The sequence below is a fragment of the Zalophus californianus genome, chromosome 1, assembly GCF_009762305.2.
Source record: "Zalophus californianus isolate mZalCal1 chromosome 1, mZalCal1.pri.v2, whole genome shotgun sequence".
Taxonomy (NCBI): domain Eukaryota; kingdom Metazoa; phylum Chordata; class Mammalia; order Carnivora; family Otariidae; genus Zalophus; species Zalophus californianus.
This window is the reverse complement of record NC_045595.1, coordinates 67,471,098-67,492,772: the sequence shown is the minus strand read 5'-3', so window position 1 is coordinate 67,492,772 and position 21,675 is coordinate 67,471,098. Positions and strand designations below refer to the sequence as shown.

At 41.4% G+C, this 21,675-nt stretch overlaps 1 protein-coding gene across 1 annotated transcript in view; it reads left to right on the top strand.

Annotated features, from left to right (window-relative positions):
- SCN11A (sodium voltage-gated channel alpha subunit 11) overlaps nt 1-21,675 on the top strand; it is an 88,455-nt gene that overhangs the window by 11,526 nt on the left and 55,254 nt on the right. The window contains exons 4-11 of the mRNA XM_027584593.2: nt 435-536; nt 7,294-7,422; nt 8,918-9,021; nt 13,519-13,692; nt 14,442-14,505; nt 19,019-19,160; nt 19,681-19,878; nt 20,727-20,900. Coding sequence (XP_027440394.1) covers nt 435-536; nt 7,294-7,422; nt 8,918-9,021; nt 13,519-13,692; nt 14,442-14,505; nt 19,019-19,160; nt 19,681-19,878; nt 20,727-20,900 — 1,087 coding nt within the window. The remainder of the gene's footprint in view (nt 1-434; nt 537-7,293; nt 7,423-8,917; nt 9,022-13,518; nt 13,693-14,441; nt 14,506-19,018; nt 19,161-19,680; nt 19,879-20,726; nt 20,901-21,675) is intronic.

Genomic DNA, 21,675 nt, shown 5'->3' with positions numbered 1-21,675 from the left:
TCTTATTTAAGTGATTTAGTTGAGGAGTGCTCTCTGGAGAAGGAAAGAGGGAAGCAGAATGGAGCAGAAAGAGCAGGCTAGTAAGAATGGGGTCTCAGCTGATCCCACATCACCTTGAGCCCACCGGGAGCTCTGGGGCACTAATTATGTCACAGAGCTGCCCCTCTGGAAGCAAGGGGCCAGCTTTTTCTAAGTCTCAGACAGTCGGACACGAGGAAGGGGGTTGTAGCCCTCCAGGTGAGGAGGCTGCCATTCGGCTGAGGACAGTTCTTCGGAGGAGGGGACAGCTATGAGTTGTTCTTCGCCAACACTCATGGTAAGCAGACAGGTGCACCTGCAGAAAAGGAGACCTGGAGGTATGCCCAGTCATAGTGAACTATGACTGATGATGTGTGCCACCCTGTAGTGTACCTGCCTTAACGGACAGCGGTCACAGTGTTCAGCATGTTCATCATCTGCACCGTCATCATCAACTGTGTGTTCATGGCTACTGCCTACGGGAAAGAAAACAGCAATATAGATACCGACAATGCTGAGTAAGTGTGTCCTGCACATGTCCATCCTAAGGTTTTAAACAAAAACACCTAAAAGACTTATGATTCCATCAGAGTTCCGATATAAAGAGAAAGACAGACTCACCCATAATCCCAATTCCCCAACACAAATGCTGGCATATTTTTTATAATTGTTTTTAAAAGACCTTTTAAAATAATAAACAGCACACATACAAATTTTATGTTTAGCTTTTAAGTGGTTTTCTTTGTGTTTACATAGTCTTTATAGGAATCTACTTTTATGGTTATATAATATTCTATCAGGTGAATAAACAATAATTTACTTAACCATTCTAGTATTTTACTACTATAAATATCGCAACAAGCAACATTTTTGCATATAGCTACTTTTTAAAAATTACTATTTTCTTAGGATAGTCTTAGAAATGGGTTTGCTAGATTGGAAGGTACATTTTAATGCTTGAAAAATATATGGTGACAAAATATTTCCCAAAATGTTTGGAAAAGTTATTAATTTATAGAGTTGAAAATATTTACATTTCCTTAATTTCTGGATGGATTGGACTTTTTTGTTTTAGTTTGTGAATTGTGTATTCCCATCTTTGCCCATGTATCATTTTTGCTTTTATCCTAGTGAGTTTGAGTGAGTTCTTTGTATAATTAAAATATTAACTTTTTGTAATTTTTAGTTGGCTATTCAGACATACAAGTTAATTTTTCAACTTAGAAAGTTCTGTATTTTGATAAATATTCTCTTATATATTGTTTTAGTTTTTCTAACTTAACATATTTACTGCTTTAGTTTTTTAGGAATATATTAAATAATAAATTGACAGAATAATAAGAGATCTCTTATTTTGATCACATATTTAACTATGTGATAGAAACTACCACAATCAACATTACAGAACATTCCAGACACCCTAAAAGTTTCCTCATGCCTCTTGGCATGTAAATCCCCTCACCCCAACTCCCAACGCAAGGCTTGATCTCCTTTCTGTCACCCTATGCTAGTCTTGCCTTTTCTAGAATTTCATATAATGGACTCATATGGTGTGTATGATACCATACTTTCATGTCTGGTTTCTTCCACTTAGCATGTTTTGAGATGCATCCATGTTCTTGTTTATATCACTAGCTTTTCCCCTCTTTGTTGTTGAGTTGTATTCCTTTGTATGGGTATACCACAATTTCTTTGCCCATTCACCTGTTGATGGACATGTGGGTTGTTTCTAGGTTTTGGTTATTATGAACAAACTTGCTATGAACATTTCTGTATAAAAGTCTTTTTGTGGATATATGTTTGCATTTCCCTTGGATAAATACCCAGAAGTGGAATTGCTGTGTGTTATATGATAAGTATATGAGTAACTTTGTAAGAAACTGCCAAACTTTCCCAAAACGGCTGCACTATTTTATATTTCTGCCACCAATATATGAAGGTTTCAAAGTCTTTATTAATAACAGCCTTCAATTTACTTTGAGTTTAATTTGCTCTTCTATTTCTAGCTTCTTAAGGTAGAAACTTAATTGGTTTGAGATCTTTCTTCTTTTCTTGTACAATTTTATAAAGCTATGAATTTCCATCCATGCACTGCTTAAGCTTCATCCCACAGATATTGATACATTGTTTTTATTCCCTTTTGGTTAAACACATTCCCTACTTCTTGTGATTTCTTCTTTGTCCCATGTGTTATTCAGAAGTGTAGTTTTTTTATTTCCAAATATTTTATATTTTTCTAGTTGTCTTGTTAATGATTTCCAATTTAATTCAGTTGTAGAGAATATACTCTGTAAGATTTCAATTTTTTGAAATTAGGAGAAACTTATTTTATGGTTCTACTCTGGGAAATGTTTCACATGCACTTGAAAGAATGTGGGTTCTGCAGTTGTTTGGTATGATATTCTGAAAATGGTCAGTTAGGTTAAGATGGTTGATAGTGTCATTTAGATTTTATCCTTTTACCATTTCTGTTAGTAGTTCTATGAATCACTGAGGAGAGGCTTGAAGTCTCCATCTATGATTGTGAATTTGTCTATTACCCCTTTCTTTTTGGCAAGTTTTGCTTCATGTATTTTTGCAGCACTATTATTAGGCATGTACAGATTTATGGTTATTATATCTTCCTGATGTATGCATTCTTTTATCATTATGAAATGTCTTTCTTTATCTCTAGTATCATTCCTTTTAGTATTTGTTTTGTCTGAGATTACCATAGCTACTCCAGCTTTCTTAGGCTCATTGTTTGTGTGGCATATCTTTTTCCATCCTTTTACTCTCAACACTTTTTTGTATTAATAGCGTATTGTATTTTGGTATTTTAGTGTTTTTGTAGTAATAGTGTATCTTTTGTATTAATAGTGTATCTTTTATAAAGAGCACATGGTTGGTTCTTGTTTATTATGTGGTCTATTTTTCAATCTCTGCCTTTTGATGGAATATTTATTTCATTTGCATTTAATATAATTGTGAATATGCTTGAATTCAGGTCTGTTTTTCTGTCCATTTTCTGTTGATCTCATCTGTTTTTTGTTCCTTTGCTCTTCTGCTGTTCTTTCATTCCTGCCTTCTTTTTTGTTAATCAGGTATGTGTAGTATTTCATTTTAATTCCCTGCTGGGTTTTTTTTTTGTTTTGTTTTAGCTTTCCTTCTTTGCATTACTTTTCAGTGATTGCTTCTTCTCTGTTGCTAAGTGGGACTTGGGATCTAGTTAAAGGCCAGTGAGTTCAGGGCTGTGCCTTGGAACAAGGGGCGTGGACACCTCCGGGAATAGAAACCATCCTGGCAATATCACTGGGGAAAATGGTCTCCCCTCTAGAGAGTTGGCTATTCCTTGTGAGGAGCTAAGTGATAGTACAGGGGCTGCTGCTCATTGTTTACTGCAGTGTCTCTGGAAGCCTTTGTAGTCAACCAAGTGAGATCTGTGGAGGAGGCAGATCCAGGAATGGGGATTGCTCCCGTAGCAGTGGTCTGCCCAGCCAGCACTTCTGGTGAGATGCAATGAGTTTTCTTTTTTTATTAATGGAAAGCAGTAGTCCAATTGGATGCTAATCTGCTCAAAGGCCATTTTCATTACTAAAAGATCCATAAGGCAGAGATATGGAAGGACCCTTGTCTAGGCTGTAGGGAAGATGCTGCTGTCCCCTGGTGGCATTTAGACTGGCAATGGATTCATGAAAGTGGGGGTGGGAGAAGGCTGTTGAAAATGGTTTTATAAAAGAAGGCATGTAGCTGAGTTGTTAGGTCCATGCGGGGAGAATTTCTTTAGTTTTGACAGTGTCCTTTGGTTAGAAAACTTTTAAATGGGAAATTGATTCCAAGCTAGTTTTCATAGAATGAATGCCAAAGTGCCCTAGGATCAGGTCATGGTGTTCTGTTAACCTACCTGGACACCATCCATGGCCCTGACTGGATACCCTAACCATGCTTGAACTGACAGTGACACACTCCAGAGGGCCTTATTTGCCTGGTGGGTTTGGGTTTCCCCATCTTGGAGCTCCCAAGCCCTGTTCCCGGTGGTGGGCATGGCTCTACTCCGTATGACATGTCATGTTGGTCTACCTGTCCCTCTTTTGGCCAGGCTTCTGCTGGAAAAGAGAGAATGAGGGGGATAGGAGGTGGGAGACCAGGTGGTCAGGCAGAAATGGCAGTCAGAGGCTATTGCCTCAGTTGTCTGAGATCTAGATGGAGACTTGCAAAATCCCACAAATATGCAATTACAGCCTTTTCCCAAAATACCCTTAACTTTGTAAATTATACCTGAGTTTCAGGGCAGACATGAATTAATTAATCAGCTGTGTCCATTTGTCACCTAAAAGGTGATCAGCTTTAACAAAAAGACTGAAGCAGAGAGCAACTCATAACCATTTCTCCCCTTGGATTTGGTTACTTTGGATTTTTCAAGTTCCCAAGACCTTAGTTCTTTAGGCATGTGGGCTGACAGTGGCTGGATATTCTACCAGAAAAGGTCCACTTCTTTTACTGTGAAATGACAACTTTTTTAGATTGTTTGAACTGATTGTTTCTGTCCCTGAAGGGGAACCTGTGTGTGTGTGTACAGAACCAGCATTTTTGACAGCTTGGGGTTATAACAAAAGAGATGGAATATTGTGGGGTTTTGTTGTTGTTGTTTATTTGCTTATTTTGTTTGGTTTTGAAGGAGGAAGGGGCAGAAGGGAAATAAATTAAAGTATAGATCATGATGAAGGACTCAAGGAAGAGAATGGAAATAGGTTTTTCTTTTTAATTGTGGTAAAATATAGGTTACATAAAATTTACCATCTTAACCATTTTTAAGTGGTATTAAGTATATTCACAGAGTTGTGCAACCAGTTACCACCATCCATCTCCAGAACTCTTTCCATTTTGCAAAACTGAAACTCTGTGCCCATTGAACACTAATGCCCCTCCAATCCCTGGCAACCACCATTCTGCGTTGGGTTGCTATGTATTTGACTGCTCTAGGTGCCTCATTTAAGTGGAATCATACAGTATTTGTCTTTTTGTGACTGGTTCATTTTCCCTAGCAGAATGACTTCAAGGTTCATCTATGTTGTAGCATGTGTCAGGATTTTCTTCCTTTTTAAGGCTGAGTAAGTCTAGTTACCATATAAAATTCTTACAATATTATTGATTTTATTCCCTATGCTGTACATTACATCCCCATGTCTTATTTATTTTATAACTGAAGGATTGCACCTCTTAATCCCCTTCACCTATTTCATCCATCCCCCATCTCCTATCCCCCCTCCCCTCTGGCAACCATCAGTTTGTTCTCTGTTTCTAGGCATCTGTTTTGTTTTGTTTGTTTCGCCTTTTAGATTCCACATATAAGTGAAATCATACAGTATTTGTCTTTCTCTGTCTGACTAATTTTACTTAGCATAATACCCTCTGGTCTATCTTTGTTGTCATGAATGGCAAGATTTCATTCTTTTTTACGGTGGAGTAATATTCCATTGTGCATATATACCACATCTTCTTATCCATTTATCTACTGATGGACACTTAGATTGCTTCCATATGTTAGCTATTGTAAATGATGCTGCATTAACATAGCAGTATGTGTGTCTTTTCAAATTAGTGCTTTTGTTTTCTTTGGATAAATACCCAGAAGTGGAATTGCTGGGTCATATGGTACTTCTATTTTAATTTTTAAAGGAACCTTTATACTGTTTTCCATTGTGGCTGAAGCAATTTACATTCCCATTAACAGGGCACAAGGGTTCCCTTTTCTCTGCATCCTTGCCAACATTTGCTTCTTGTCTTTTTGATAATATTCATTGTGATAAATGTGAGGTGATATCTCACTGTGGTCTTGATTTGCATTTTCTTCGTTACTAGTGACTTTAAGTGTCTTTTCATGTGCCTGTTGGCCATCTGTATATCTTCTCTGGAAAAATATCTATTTGGGTCTTCTGCTCATTTTTAATAAGATTGTTTGCTTGATATTGAGTTGTATGAGTTTTTTATATATTTTGGGTATTATCCCACAGGGGGCTATGGGATATAGCATTTGCAAATATCTTCTCCGTTTTGTAGGTTGCCTTTTCATTTTGTTGATGGTTTCCTTTGCTGTGCAAAAGCTTTTCACTTTGATGTAGTTCCATTTGTTTATTTTTGCTTTTGTTGTCCTTGTCTGGGGAGACAGATCCAAACAAATACTGCTAAGACCAATGTCAAAGAGCTTACTGCCTAAGTTTTCATCTAGGAATTTTATGGTTTTGGTTCTTACATTTAAGTCTTTAATCCATTTTAAGTTTATTTTTGTATACGGTGTAATTTTTGTTGTTGCTGTTAAATTGTATATTCTGGGTATTTACATGATTTGCAAATATTTTCTTCTAGAAGTTGTATAGTTTCTGCTCTTGCACTTAGCTATTTAATCCATTTTGAGTTAATTTTTGTACATGGTATAAGGTAGGGGTCCAGCTTCATTTCTTTGCATGTGGATATCGAGCTTTCCCAGCACCATTTGTGGAAAAGACTGTCCTTTTTCCATTGAATAGTCTTGGCATCTTTTTTGAAAATCATTTAACCATACATGTTTGGGCTTATTTCTGGGCTTTCTGTTCTAGTCCAGTGGTCTATATGTCTTTCTTTATGCCAACTCCACACTGTTTTGATTACTTTAGCTTTATGATAAGTTTTGATATAAGAAAGTATGAGACCTCCAACTTTTTCTTTTTCAAGATTGTTTTAGCTATTCAGGGTCCCTGGAAATTCCATATGAATTTCAGGATAGATGTTTTTATTTCTGCAAAGAATGTCACTGGGATTTTAATAGGGATTGCACTGCACCTGTAGATGACTTTGAGTAGTACAAACATCTTACTAGTATGTCTTCTTATCCATGAACATGGGATATGGAAAGATCCAGCTTTTACCCTTGTCATTTATTCTCTTTGTTCCTTTGCCATCATCTGCTTCTGTATATCAAAGTGACAATCCTAGAATTGTGGTGACAAAATAGCAGTGACAGCCCCCAGTCCTAAGGTCCCATGTTGGCTAAAACAACTCTCAAGAATATGGCTGTAGAGGTAGGCATTGAAGAGCAGCTTTACAATTTTATCTGTGGGCCTGTTTCTCAGAAATTCTAACTACTAGAACTTGCTTAAGGAACCTACCACTCTGAACTCTGGTTTGCTGAAAATCAGAATGTTAAATGTCACATTGAAATGGAATAAAACTGCATAAAGGCCAGATAAGACAGATGGGCTCCCTGCTTTTCATATCACTTATCATGTTCCTTCTTGTTCTGAATGATTTGCTTTATAGGTATGTCTTCACTGGGATTTATATTTTTGAAGCTTTGATAAAAATATTGGCAAGAGGTTTTATTCTGGATGAGTTTTCTTTTCTTCGAGATCCATGGAACTGGCTGGACTCCATTGTCATTGTAACAGCGTAAGAATGTCAAAGATGTTTATTGAGGAAACTCAGGGTGGGAAGGAAGCTCCTTGGCTTCCACCAGGGCTTTGTGTGGGTCCACGTGAGTAACTGTGTCCTAATAATGCCTAGAGCTCTGAGTACAGTGTTGGTTGGCCCTGAACAGCATCATGCAGCTGATTGGCTAGAGACCTCCAGCATGAATTCATTTCTAGGCCACATTCATGCTCTCATTCCTTCAGCCATTCACTTCCCAAACACTGGCCTATTATGGGCCAAGTTCTGTGCAAGATACAGGGGTTGTGATAATGAAAACAAAACAAAACAAACAGACATGGTTCTCACCCTCTTGAAACTCACAGTCCAGATGGGAAGAGAGAAAATTAACAACCATCACAATCTGGTAGGGTGAGTGTTAGGACAGGAATTGGGCATATATTGGGCTGTCAGAACGTGTAGGAGGAACCACAGAGTCTTAAAAATATTTGGCTACTGCAAGCTCTCAAGGAGGTTTTTTTTTTTTTCATTTTCTCCTAGGAATTTTATAGATTTGGCTCTTAGGGTTAAGTCCATGGTCCATTTTGAGTTAATTATTATGTATATTGTATATGACATGAGGTGAGAGTTGAAGTTCTTCTTGAAGGAAAGGACATCAGTTTGGCATCTGAATGATGAAACAGAGTTAGCAAAATAAAGAATAAGAAGAGTAATGGCCCACTGCCAGCACAATAATAATAAACCTCACATTACTTATTTGTGCCAGTCATTGTTTTAAGCACTTTGCATATATTTTCCTGTTTAATATTCATGAAAGCCCTTTGAAGTAGATGCTATTAATATCAGAGTTTTACACTTGAAATTCAATGATTGGGTGCTCCTGGCTATTGAAAAGTGGTGTAGTGCAGTGATAAGGGCTCTGGAGTCAGACTGCCTGGGTTTCTTCTGGGCTTGGCCACATAGTGAGACCTTAGGGAAGTGCACTGGGCCTGGAGCTGGGTAGTCAGTAAGTGTTTCAATTGATTTCTATTATCAATGGATGTAGCCACAACTGTATACTATTTCAAGGAATCCTCATCTATGTCCAAATATGAAAATGAGGGGACGCCTGGGTGGCTCAGTCGTTAAGCGTCTGACTTTGGCTCAGGTCATGGTCCCAGGGTCCTGGGATCGAGCCCCGCATTGGGCTCCCTGCTAGGCAGGAAGCCTGCTTCCCCCTCTCCCATTCCCCCTGCTCGTGTTCCCTCCCTTGCTGTGTCTCTCTCTGTCAAATAAATAAAATCTTTTAAAAAATATATATATATATATATATGAGCACAGCCTCTTGTGCAATCTGTAGTCCACAGCAATAGAGAATATTACCAGACCCCAAGATGAAGGTGAGGCTCAGAAGGTGAGGCCCCAGATTTCACCATGATAGACACAGGGCCCATGTTTATTTGTGGCCTCTGTGGAGATATACTGCGTGGCTGTAGGACTGAGTAGGCCCAGACTTTTCCTATGCTTTGTCTTATAGGTTTGCAACATACATACCAGAAGCCAGGGAAAGCATCTTCGGTCTGTCATCCCTGCGTACCTTCCGAGTGTTCAGAGCTTTGAAAGCAATTTCAGTGGTTTCAGGTAAGTCACTCTGATTTTCAACATTGCCTTTTAGCAGGAGGAATGTTCTTTTATATATAAAATTTCTCAAGATGTCATATAAACCAAAACCAAACAAATTCTGCTTTACTCATTTATTTGATCATTTAATAAATGTGTATTTGAGCATATGTCTAGACACCATGCTAGCTGCTTGGGGTATATCATAACAGTGAGTGAACAGACAGAGGTCTCTGCCCTCATGGAGTTCACATTCTGGGTTGGGGTGGGGAGACAGACCCTAAGCAATAACAATAATTAAGAGGTAATTATCTGTCCTGTTTAGAAAGTGATATGTGCCATGGAAAAATAAAAAGGAAAAGTAAACAACATGAGGGCTACTGGAAGTCACAGGGGTTCAGGGATGTAGGATGCAGCTTTCAATAGAGTAGTCAAAATAAGTGTCATTGGGGGATGGGAGATGGGAGTGGATTTGAAGGCAGTGAGGGAGTTTCATAAGCAGGTATATGGGAGAGAGTGTTCTGCGCACGGGCAACAGCCAGTAGTGCAGGCTGAGGAATAGAAAGGATGTAGGTGGGGCTGAGCAGACAGAGTGAGGGGCTGCGTGGTAGAAGTGGGACCGCATAGGTCAAGGGGAGGCACATGACCACTGGGAGGACTAGTGCTTTGCTCTGAGAAAATGGGGGCCACGTGAGGGCTTTGAGCAGAGGAGTCACATGATCTGGCAGGGGTTTTGTTTTGATTTGTTTTTATGGAAGTAGAGGTGACACACGTTACATTAGTTTCAGGTGTAGAGCATAGTGATTCCACAATTCTATAAATTATGCTGTGCTCACCACAACTGTAGCTCCCATCTGTCACCATGTGATGCTATTACAATACCATTGACTATGTTCCCTATGCTGTACCTTTCATCCCCATGACTTATTCATTCCAAAACTGGGAGCCTGTGCCTCCCACTCCCCTTCACTCTTTTGCTCATGCCCCTCCTCCCATCCCCCTGGCAATCACCAGTTTGTTCTCTGTATTTATGAGTTTCCATTTTGTTTTGTTTGTTCATTTGTTTTGTTTTTGAGATTCCACATGTAAGTGAAATTAGGCAGTATTTGTCTTTCTCTGTCTGACTTATTTCACTTAAGCATAATACCCTCTAGGTCTATCCATGTTGTTGCAAATGGCAATATCTCATTCTTTTTTATGGCTGAATAATATTCCAGTGTGTGTGTGTGTGTGTGTGTGTGTGTGTGTGTATAAATATATATATACACACATATTTATACATACACTACATCTTCTTTATCCATTCACCTAATCTGACAGGTTTTAAAGGGACTACTCTGGCTGTTGCATGGAGAATAGAATGTGGGGGAGCAAAGGTAGAAGCAGAAAGATCAGATAGGAGGCATGGTGATCATCATGGAAATGTGCCACTCAGATCTCCTGCTGCAGGGAGCATAGCTGACTGATGATCCCAGCTGCCACATCTCTGGATTCACAACTGCATTCATGTTCATGCCAAGATCACACTTTCCCTGCATGTCAGGAGGACTAGTGCAGGCCCATTCCTAAAGGATAAAGTCCTGAAGGACTTTAGCTCAGGGGCTCCTCAGGAATCTGGTTGAGACTCTCTCACAGTGGCACTACAGTCTGAGGCTCTTCTTGTCCGGTCCTGCTTCCTTACCACTCTCCTTTCCTGGGTGTCAGCCCTGTGTCATAGTCTCATGCTCTCCCGGCCAGCTCTACTCGCTTCCCCTTCTTCTTCACAGGCATGTCACCCAACAGATCTCTTGCACTTCTGGTTCCAGTGGGTCTGCTTCTCAGAGAACCCAAAATGACACAAGAGGCCACTGTCATAATCCAAGAAAAGAGATGGTTGTGCTCTCAGATCAGATGGTGGTAGGGGAATTGGTAGACAGTTGTCCGACTCTATGAATTTGAAGGTAGAAACAATAGGATTTCCTGATAGGCTGATTGTATGTGTGATGTGAGCGAAAGAAAAGAGTCAAGGATAAGTCCAGGTTTTTGGCCTGAGTGACTGGAAGGGTGGAGTCATCGCAGACTGACACAGGGAAGGCTGCGAGAGGAGCAGGTCTAGAGGTCAGATGAGGAGTTAGCTTTGGACGTGTTCTGTTTGAGATAGCTGTGAGACATCAAATGGAAGTATCAAGTAGGTAATGAGGTATACAAGTCTGGAGGTCCAGGCAGCAGCTTGGGCTGGAGATATCATTTTGGAAATCTTGAGCCTATAGATGATACTTGGAGCCATGAAATCTGATGAGATCACCAAGAGAGTGAGCCTAGATGAAAAATAGAAGAGGGCCAAGGACTGAGTCCCAGGGCACTACCACCTTAAAGGTGAAGGGAGAAGGGGAGAAACCAGCAAAGGGGATGAGCAGGAGCCACCAGAAAGTAAGAGGGAAAGGTGGATCCTGAAAGCTATGTAAGGAAGGTGTTCTGTGAATCAGAATGAAGCTAAGGATGGGTTGTGAATATGAACCAAAGTTTATAAAAAATGAGGTTATTATGGCATGCCCTTCTGCTCTCCTTCCTCTTTCCTTTACATTAAAAAACCTTTACTAAAAGATATTCCCTCTCTGGAGTCCTTCGCTTCCCCCCTTCTTCTTCCCTTCCCTTCTAATCTCTTCTATCAATGCTCAGCTCCACTACCAAAACTCTAGGCAATTTGGATCCTTTCAAACAGAGGCAGTGGGTTATTTTTTGAAACCTCAGAAAAAAAACTACATAGTGATAAACTGGCAGCCAAGGACACTTTATGTAGAATTTGTCCCTCTCCTCCTTTCCTTCCTCTTTTGCAAGGTGGACCTTGGTTTTTCAGGTAAATTTAGGGCCTTTTTGCCTTGTGTTTCCAATGGGTAATATATACATCAGGCCGTCCCCTAGCAGCTATAGTGTTTCCTTCTTCATCTCTAAGCAGGTGAACATAGTCTCCATTTTGACCCATGAAACTCATGAGATCCCTGGATACTTTTTGGAAGTAAGGATGTGAGGTAGGATAATTTAAGGGACTTTATAAAAATTATTCAGGAATCAGAGCCATCTTTCATCCAGATGCTCTTGCTTTGAAGAAGACTCAAGCATGCTGTTATAGATGAGAGTCCGGTGTAGATGAGGTTGAAGCATCTGCTTATTTGGCTGCAGCTGGGGACACAGTGAATGTCCCAGCTTGTCCTCAGGCCTCCTCCTTATGTGGCATCGCACTTTGTGGAAGGGTCATTTGCTGCATGGCCTCCCATTAGATGTTGCTTTCTGTTCTCAAGTCTACCAGTCATGGTTTACACCCATTAGTTGAAACGTTGCCACTTTGTGTCATCTCACACATTGTAAGTCATGTCTGGTTGTTTATCTCTCCAGCTGTGCTGAGAGCAGAGCCCCTGACCAGTGGTGTACTGGTGGAGTTGACTTGTTCTGGCTCCTCAGCAGCAGACTGTGCATGTTCTTTTCCAGCTCTGCATCCAGGGATGTCTTGTAGTTTAGCTTGAAACCAGCAGGGTGAGAGGGCTCTCTGGAGGGAGAAGAGGGATCTACACTACATAATTCAGCAAAGAAGTCTGTAAATGCTATAGATGGGACTTTCTCGGCACACACACTCCTCCCCCACACAGAAAGCTGATTTTTTTTTTTAAGACTTATTTATTTTAGAGAGAGAGAAAGAGGGGGAGTGGGGAGGGGCAGAGGGAGAGAGAGAGAATCCCAAGCGGACTCCGTGCTGAGTACAGAGTCTGACACGGGGTTTGATCTCATGACCCTCAGATCATGACCTGAGCAGAAATCAAGAGTCAGAGGCTTAACTGACTGCACCACCCCGGCACCTCCAGAAAGCTGATTTTAAACATTTACCATTGTACCACAAGGTTATGTCTTTCTTATTTTGTATCTTGGCAGCCTAGCAGTGTGCCATGGACACAGTATTAGCTTAGTAAATATTTCTTGAATTTAAAAAAACCCTATTATCAGTAATAATCTGAGTTTTTTCCCCCTAGAATATTCTCATTATCTGGGTCCAGACAAAGATCCTCCTTCTAGCTCCCTGCCCCCCAATTTAGCACTGTCTCATGGCACCTTGCATACCTTGTAGTAGGTGGTGACTACTGAATGTTAAATACCGGTCTGTCTCCTCTAGGGTGGCTTCATTTTGGCCTTGGTGCTGCATGAAATCCCCAGCTGTGAGGTGTCTGTACAACTGTAATCAAGTTGTCTGTATGGGATGTTTCTACTGAAAGTCTTCTCACTAACTCTTCAGAGCAACCCTGTGGCAGACACAGGGCAGGATGAAGAGGCTGAGCTCTAGACTACTGGACTACTCAATGCCATACAACTTCTCAGGCAGAGTTAGAACCAGAACCCATGGCATCAGAATCATAGGCCAGGCCAGTTTCTGGTTCCAGCCTGCAGCCGGGCGATGTTTGAGGCCTTGGCTGTTCCCTCCCTGACCCTTGCCCTTGTCTGCTGTGTGTGTGAGTGGGGGCTTCTCCCCATACCAGTCCTTCTCCTCCCCAGGTCTGAAGGTCATTGTTGGGGCCTTGCTGCGCTCTGTGAAGAAGCTTGTTGACGTGATGATCCTGACTCTCTTTTGCCTCAGCATCTTCAGCCTGGTAGGTCAGCAGCTCTTCATGGGAAGTCTGAACCAGAGATGTCTCCATAATGACTGTAGGAATATCGATAACCCTGATGGTAAATATTCCACCTTTCACGCCTTGGTCTGTGCATGGTTAACTTTTATTGTCATCACTCATACTATCTATAGATCTGCATTACAGAGTCTCTTAGGAGCAAGGATGACTTCATCCATCCAGAGTTCTCGTGCGGGCAGATGCATTCTTAGAGAACTGCCTTGTTCTTTGGGTTTCCATGGAGAAGGCAAAGCCTGCAGCCAAATCCACACAAGTGATGTCAGCTCCTATCTCTTCCCCTATGGATCTGCCTGATCCTTTGTCATGTTTTGCAGAAGTCTATAGAACACCTGCATTTGTCCAGCAACTTCCCAGCCCTCCTCCTTGGGTATTTTCTCCAATGATATCACTTCTTTTCCTGTTGCATCCTCTCCACACTGAAGTCAACCCTACAGCAATTTCATGTGTCTGGGATCTCATGTGGCTAAGCCCTCTCCATGACTGTCTTGGGCTGAGTCTGTGTCCAACTTCCCTCAGGGCATGGCCTCTGGTGTAGTTTTATGCACTGAGGGGCCTCAGGGGCGTGGTGGGCTCGCTGCTTGCTCCTCCCCCTCCTTCTTCCTTCTTCCTTTCCCTCCTTTTCTCTTACTCCTTCCTGAGGGGTTAGGCTCTGGTTCCTCTCTGGCCATCCACTTTGATCATTTCAGAGGATTCCAAACCATTTGTTTCAAGCAAATCTGGCATATTTGCTATTCTCTTTCCTTTCAGGTTTGTTTTTTTAATCTGAATTTATGATTCTTTCCTTCTCAGACAGTTGCTTTGAAAAGAAAAATTCCTCTGAATTCAGAATGTGTGGCATCTGGATGGGTAACAGGTAAGAGGTTCATATCTCCGTTTTTCTCCCAAGCAGAGCACCGGTGGACCTTTTGGGGTAATGTGGCAAACAGTACTGATTATTTCATGTGTTTAGGCAAGTTTAGACATGCATTATTAAGTTATTAATAATTCATTATTATAATTATTAATAATAAAATTAATCCATTAATTTAAAAATTAATAGTAAAATGATACACTTAATTATAATTAATATTATAATAATTATTTCCAAGTGTTTAGAGCAGCTTTCTCCCCCAAGTCGTGTTGAATTTATAGCTGAAGAAACCTACTGAAAATGTGATATTTTGACTTTGTGGAATGGGTATTCAAGACTTTCAAAGGGTAGGAAGAACGTTATGACTGAGAGCCCCGTGGAGTCCTTATTTCCTGTCCAGTGGCATGGACCTGATGCAAGACTATCTGAATGTCTTCCTCTGTTTGCTCATGTGTTGACCACCACTGCCTCTAATTTCATATACAGTTGTATGTGTGTTCATACACATTCACCCTAGAGACTCAGAGCTCTCTGGCCCTTTAGGGATACCCTTCTTTCTTCCAGAGTATCAGTGCTCTCTGTGGTGAGAAATTCAATTCGGGATGATTTAATGAGTGTATTTCAAATTAAGATAATATGCTAGTCACTCTGATAAAATAGGCTAAATTTGTTTCTCAATAACAAATATGTATCAAAGGCTAATAGCATGCCAAATTCTGTGCTAGCCCCAAAGAATGCAAATATGAACTAGAGATCACTTTCCTCTTGAATCTGGCATCTCACAGGAAGGAGAGAAAGTGTGTTTGACTCCTTGAAAGTGTGATGAGTGTTTTGAGAGAGAGATGTAGGTACTGAGAGAAATTGAACAGAGGGTATAACCCTGTCTGTAAAATGAGGGAAGTGTCCTCTAATGCCACCTGGGTGGTCATAGGTTCAGATTTAGTCAAACTCACAAGACATCATAGACTTTATTCTAATAAAAGGTTTACTGAGTTCTCTAAAATGATCTCCAACAGGACACACTGCATCCACAGTGCTTTCATTTAATGAGGGGACCAACAGCTGTCACATACAGTGCTTCCTTTACCCCACGCGGGCAGGTACAGTTACTGTAGGCAAAATCCAAGGTGGGGTCGGCCACTTGGACACATAGACACAGTAGCCTTGGCTTCTAACTGGTCCTTATCGTGTCCTCATCTCTCTAAGCTTGTGTACCAATCATAGCTCTCTAGTCTGGGTGTAGTCTCAAAGCTCAGGAGTTTTATAGAAGACCAACTCCTAGTACATGACCTTCCCCATTGATCATAACAGTAGTTTCCAAGGAGATGGCAGGTCTAAGGTCACTTTCATAGGCAGCTCTCTGTCCAGGGCTGATGCCTCGTTTTCAGCCTTTACTTGCTGCCTCCTTGCCTGAGAACCAACTGACTGGTGACCACAATGTGGATCTAAAGCATGAGTAGGAGTTTCTGGTAGGTGAGGATACAGAGTGAACAATTTCAGTCTATAGAATAGTAAGGGGGGAGGCTTTGGGCCTGAAGGCATGAGCTCAGGGGCAGTAAGAAGCCCAGCAGCTTGTGAAGCAGAGGCAGGAGACAAGAACTAACACTACCTGGGGTAGCCCATCAGTGCCAAGGATTTTGACATTGATCACAAAGGAAACAAGACCTGAGCAGATTAGTTGTTTGTAAAAGTCACTACAGATGCTATGTGGAGAATGGATGCATAGAGCAGATGAGGCAGCCACTTAGAAGACTAGGTTGATACACATGAAAGTCACAAAGCAGTGCAGGGGAGATGATGAGAAAGGGATGGATGAATTCCAAAGACATTTAGGAGACCAAAAGAACAAGATTGTGACTTGAAGAAGGGGGTTGACATGTACACTGTGCACGAGTGTATGTGTGGTAGGGTGGTGGGATGTGTTGAGGGGAGAAAATTGTTAGAGGTGTTTCTCTTGCTTCCAGGGTGAATGACTGGTGATGTTTTTGCCGAGATGGGACCACTGGAGGAGAGACTTAATTACCCGTATATGTTGACAGGAAGGCATATCTAGACAGAGGGATATTGGACAAAACAAGCTAATATCTTGAATGGTGACCAGGAAGTAAGATAAATCAAGTATGTTAGGTTCAGCCCCAGTAGGTTCCTGGAAGATAAGGGCGCTGGGACTTCACAGGGTTTCACTGAGGTCTGGTGGGGAAGAGGGCACAATGGATGTCTTCCTTCTGAGTCACCCTAATGCAAAGCCTACCACTCACTGAGTCCTACTCTGCCCACCAAGCAAACTCCCAATCAACTTGTCAGGACCTCTGATTAAATGTGACTGAACAGCCCAGGCTCACCAGATAGCTGAAGAAAGTCTTTGGCATAAAGGGAGCCGAGATAAAGAAACAGGAAAAATGAACATTGTCATAGTTCAGGCAGCTATACAAAATACTGTAGACTGGGTGACTTATAAATAACAGAAACTTATTTCTCACAGTTCCGGAGGCTGGATGTCCAAGATAAGGGCACCAGCTTGGTTGGGTTCTAATGAGGGCCCTCTTTGTGGCTGTAGGTGGCAGTCTTCTCTGTTGTGTCCTCCCATGGCAGAAAGGGAGCTCTCTGGGGTCTCTTTTATGAGGGTGCAAATCCCATTATGAGGGCTCCACCCTCCCACCCTAATCACTACCCACAGGGCCCACCTCCCAACAGCATCACATTGGAGATTAGGATTGCAACTCAAAAATTTCAGGAAGACCCAAAAATTCAGGCCATAAGAACCGTGGACAAAACAACAGTTCAGAGAGAACCAAAAAGGACTTTTAAAACTTTAAATAGGGTCCTCAGGGAATTAAGAGAGATATTGTATGCATAAAAACAAAAGTAGCTCATTATGAAAAATGAATAGTCACTAAGCGAGAGAGATTTTTTTTTTTTTTTGGTAACATGATTACAAAATATCAATAATAGAATTAAAAGGTCAAGTAAAGGAAATAGTCCAGAAACTAGCAACAAAAGACAGAGACAGGAAAATATGAGAATAAATATCAAACCAGAAGTTCCAACTTTTGACTAGAAATTCCTGAAATAGGGCACAGAAAAAACAAAAGGGAGAAAACTAGCAATGCCACAATACAGAGAATTTTCCTGAGCTTAAGGATGCAAGTCCCTCAGCATCCCACAAGGGGCCCAACACAATGAGTGAAGAAGGTCCATGCCAAGTGCATTATTGTGGACTTTTGGGGAAAAGATTCTAAAACCAAAGAGAAAAAGGTCACCCACAAAGGAACAAAAATCAAAATGGCATCAGAATTCTCAACAGCGACACAGGATGATAACTACACAGTGCCTTCATATTTCTAAGGAAAAATTATTTTCAAACCAGATTTCTACTTCTGGCCAAACAATCAATCAGCTGTGAAGGTAGAATAAAGATATACTCACATATGCAAAGATCACCCAGTCTTCTTAAGAAGCCACTTGAGATTTGTTCCAGAAAAATGAGACAGTAAAACTTGGAAAAAGCAACACACAAGAGCCAAGGAAAAAATGTATCCAACCCCAGAGAGCCATTGACACAGGCCACAGTATTTTTTGAAAAGAGGGATATAAGTAGTGATAAGTGGGATGGGATGTTGAGGAGCTAACTTTCATCTTAGCAGGAACTTAATCACCAAGGACTAAAGTTGGTATATATCAGCATAAATGTTATCTTTAAAGATATGGACATAAAAGAGTTGAAAGTTGTTGACTTGGCAGTGTGTAAATGATGATTAAAGAATGATGGAATGGTTTTCATTACAAGCCTCTTGGTGCCACATGATTTTTAAACCACATGCATGTATTACTTTGATCAAAATGGTATATTTATTAAAAATGAAGAAAGTACCTACCCTTAGTATTATCTGATAGATGCACTTAAGGATGTGTGCTTTGGTGATGTGGGCAAAGACCTATGTGCAAGAGATCTACTGTTTGTAAAGTAAGACCCAAATGGTAATGAGAACAAAAGACTGTTAACAACTGAAACCCTAAATCTTCACCACTAGCAGAGCAATTAAATAAATCATAGAACTATAAGACATGAAAAGAAATACTTCCTTGTATGCTTGTGTGGAAAGACCTCCAAGCTATATTGTTCCATGACAAAAGCAAGGCGCAAGAGAATAGTCAAAGAACAATCCCATATATGTATTGTAAAAGATGTGTACTGGTGCATATGTGCTTCTCTTGCCCTTTATTACCACTAATTGTTCACTGTATCACTGCACTTAATTTTTAATGAAAAACTGCTAATATGAGCTTACTAATCAATCCATCTGAAAAGAGTCAGTGAGTGCCCTCAGTAAGGGATAGGCTGGAAGGCTTGGCAGGTGGGGCATGGCCCCTGTATAAAGAGTCTGCACCCAGGACTTTCCCTTATGAGCCCGTGGCCCTCAGAAGAGCTGGTGCCTTGGCTGGGATGGGTGGGGGTGGGAGGGAAGCCAGCCTGCCGGGAACGTAATTCCTCCTCTATTCCGTTGTTTCCATCTAGCGCCTGTTCTGAAAATTTTCAATGCACACACACCAAAAGGAATCCTGACTATAATTATACCAATTTTGACAACTTTGGCTGGTCTTTTCTTGCCATGTTTCGGCTTATGACCCAAGATTCCTGGGAGAAGCTTTATCAACAGGTTGTCTAATTATTCTCTCTCGTTCTTCTTCCGCCTCTCTCCTTCCACCCTTCCCCCCACTACTTCCAACTCTCTATCACTCATCTGTCTTTGATTTATTCATAACTTATCATCTGCCCTCCTCCTTTGTCATCTGTTCATCATCCTCAATAGTTGTACTGTTAAATTCTACCTTAGATAGTCTGTTAGAAACATAAAAACCATCTCCTCTTCCTAGAAATGTTAGCCCTCTCCGGATTCCACCACCAGTGCTTCAGTTTTCACGAAGCCTTCCTTTCTCTCCTGGCTTTTAAATTCTAAAATGCAACTACCCTTGAGAAAGTCATAACAAAGTACCATGTCTTAAGTGGGAATATAGAGATGGCATCTGCTCACTGATGGGCATCAAGAGTCCCTGGGTGATGGGAAGCTATAGACGAGGAGGAGGACTGATTGCTACTGTATCATGTCTGCTTGAGGTGACGGTACCCCCTCTGTAGAAAAAGGTTTTAGAGGCAAATGTGTGCTCTGTCCTTTGCAGACCTTGCGTACCTCAGGGCTCTACTCAGTTTTCTTCTTTGTGGTGGTCATCTTCCTGGGCTCTTTCTACCTGATGAACTTAACCCTGGCTGTTGTCACCATGGCTTATGAGGAACAGAACAGAAATGTAGCTGCTGAGACAGAGGCCAAGGAGAAGATGTTCCAGGAAGCCCAGCGGCTGCTGAAGGAGGAGAAGGAGGTAGGGGCATGCAGTGTCAGATAGTGGGGTCTGCTTGGGTGGCGGGGGGAACTGCAGAGGCCATGAGACCTGGTCTCAGAGCTTTCTCTGCTGGTGCTTTTCTGGGAACTGAAGCCCTGTGAAGACTGGCTCTGCTGCTGTCTCTCACTACAAAGTCCAGGCATAGAGCTCTTAAGAACCGGGAACCCTAGATTTTCTGAAATCCGGGCCTTCTAGGACAGACCCCAGACTGCTGGCTAGAGGATAAAATGTACATATATGTAAACTAAGGCTCTGCTCCAGGATTTCTTACGGGAATCTGGAGATGTATGCGTTCAGGGCCTTTGCTTGGCAGGGTTTGGGAAAGCAGTAATGGTGTTCTACCATTAAAGATAATAGCTGAGATCACCTCTCCCTTCTTGAAATTCCTGTCGTATTTATAGTCCATTCTCATTGTTTCCTTGGTATCATTTTCCCAATTCTAAGATTTCAGGAACATGTTTTATGCTCTTTCTCATCCTGCACAGAGATTTGTCAGTGGGGAGCCCATCCTGTTTAATACCTGCATCATCAGGCACAAATATTTATTGAGTGCCTAGCACATACTGGACTCTGTGCTCAGAGTTAGTGATAGAGATATGAAAGAGTTAACCTTGCCTTTGAGGCTGCAGTTTCTGTGGATAAACAAACAGGATATGTGCCTCTGATAAATAATAACAAAGCTAGCATATTCCAAGTACATGATGAACAATCTAAATGGTATGATGCTTCCAGAAGAGAGGAGAGAACACTTGTGAAGTTTGGGTCATTTGCAGTGTTTTATGGGGAGGTATAATGTGTTTATGAATTGCTTTTGTTCACTTTCTAAGGCTCTGGTTGCCATGGGAATTGACAGAAGTTCACTTAATTCCCTTGAAGCATCATCTTTTTCCCCAAAGAAGAGAAAGCTTTTTGGTAAAAGGAAAAGAAAGTCCTTTCTTTTGAGAGACTCTGGGAAAGACCAGCCTCCAGGATCAGATTCTGATGAAGATTCCACAAAAAAGGCAAGTTTTGACCCAGAAATTAATGATATTATAGTACTGTTAAGGGAACAGGTCAAGTTGTCGGTCTAATTGAAAGGATCCATTCATTCATTTATTCATTTATCCATTTGTCCATTTGCGCCTACTTGCCTACATCCATGTATCTAGTCAATGACCCATTTATTTACAAGCATCTATTTGAAGTGTTGACCGTGTTTTCTATCTGCTTGGCACTGGGATAGGTCCTGGGGATGCATGAGATGTAAGAAACAGACAACTAATGATGAAGACACACTGACCAGGAGGCAGTTACTGTTCAGTGTGATTACTGACATGATGATCGCTATGGGAGAGCAGAGGAGAGGCAGTGTCTTAGTGGGGGTTCCCTCCAAAGGAAACCCAGAGACATTAGAGCACAAGCAGATTATTCAGGAAGTGATCCCAGGAAGCACCAAGAGGAGAGGGAAGAATGGGTACATGGAAGAGCAGATGGCCAATTAAGGTTCCTTTTCAAGCCAGTGACGACTGAAGGTGGTTGGAGTTTAATCTCGATGGAGTGAGGGCACTAGAGTATTAATACACCAACTTTGCTCCATCACTGGTTCCAGACTGCTGGGTTCTGGACATAATCATTTTCCTGGGTTTTTTGACTTGGAGTGCATTAGGGAAGAGGGTGATCAAGTCGCCAGGGAAAGCCTCAGGTAGGACCCAGGGACATACAGATTCAGCCAACAGCAGCATCTGCTTCAGACAACCAACCCAGACTTGTGGGAGTGGGAAAAGAGCCATGGACTGG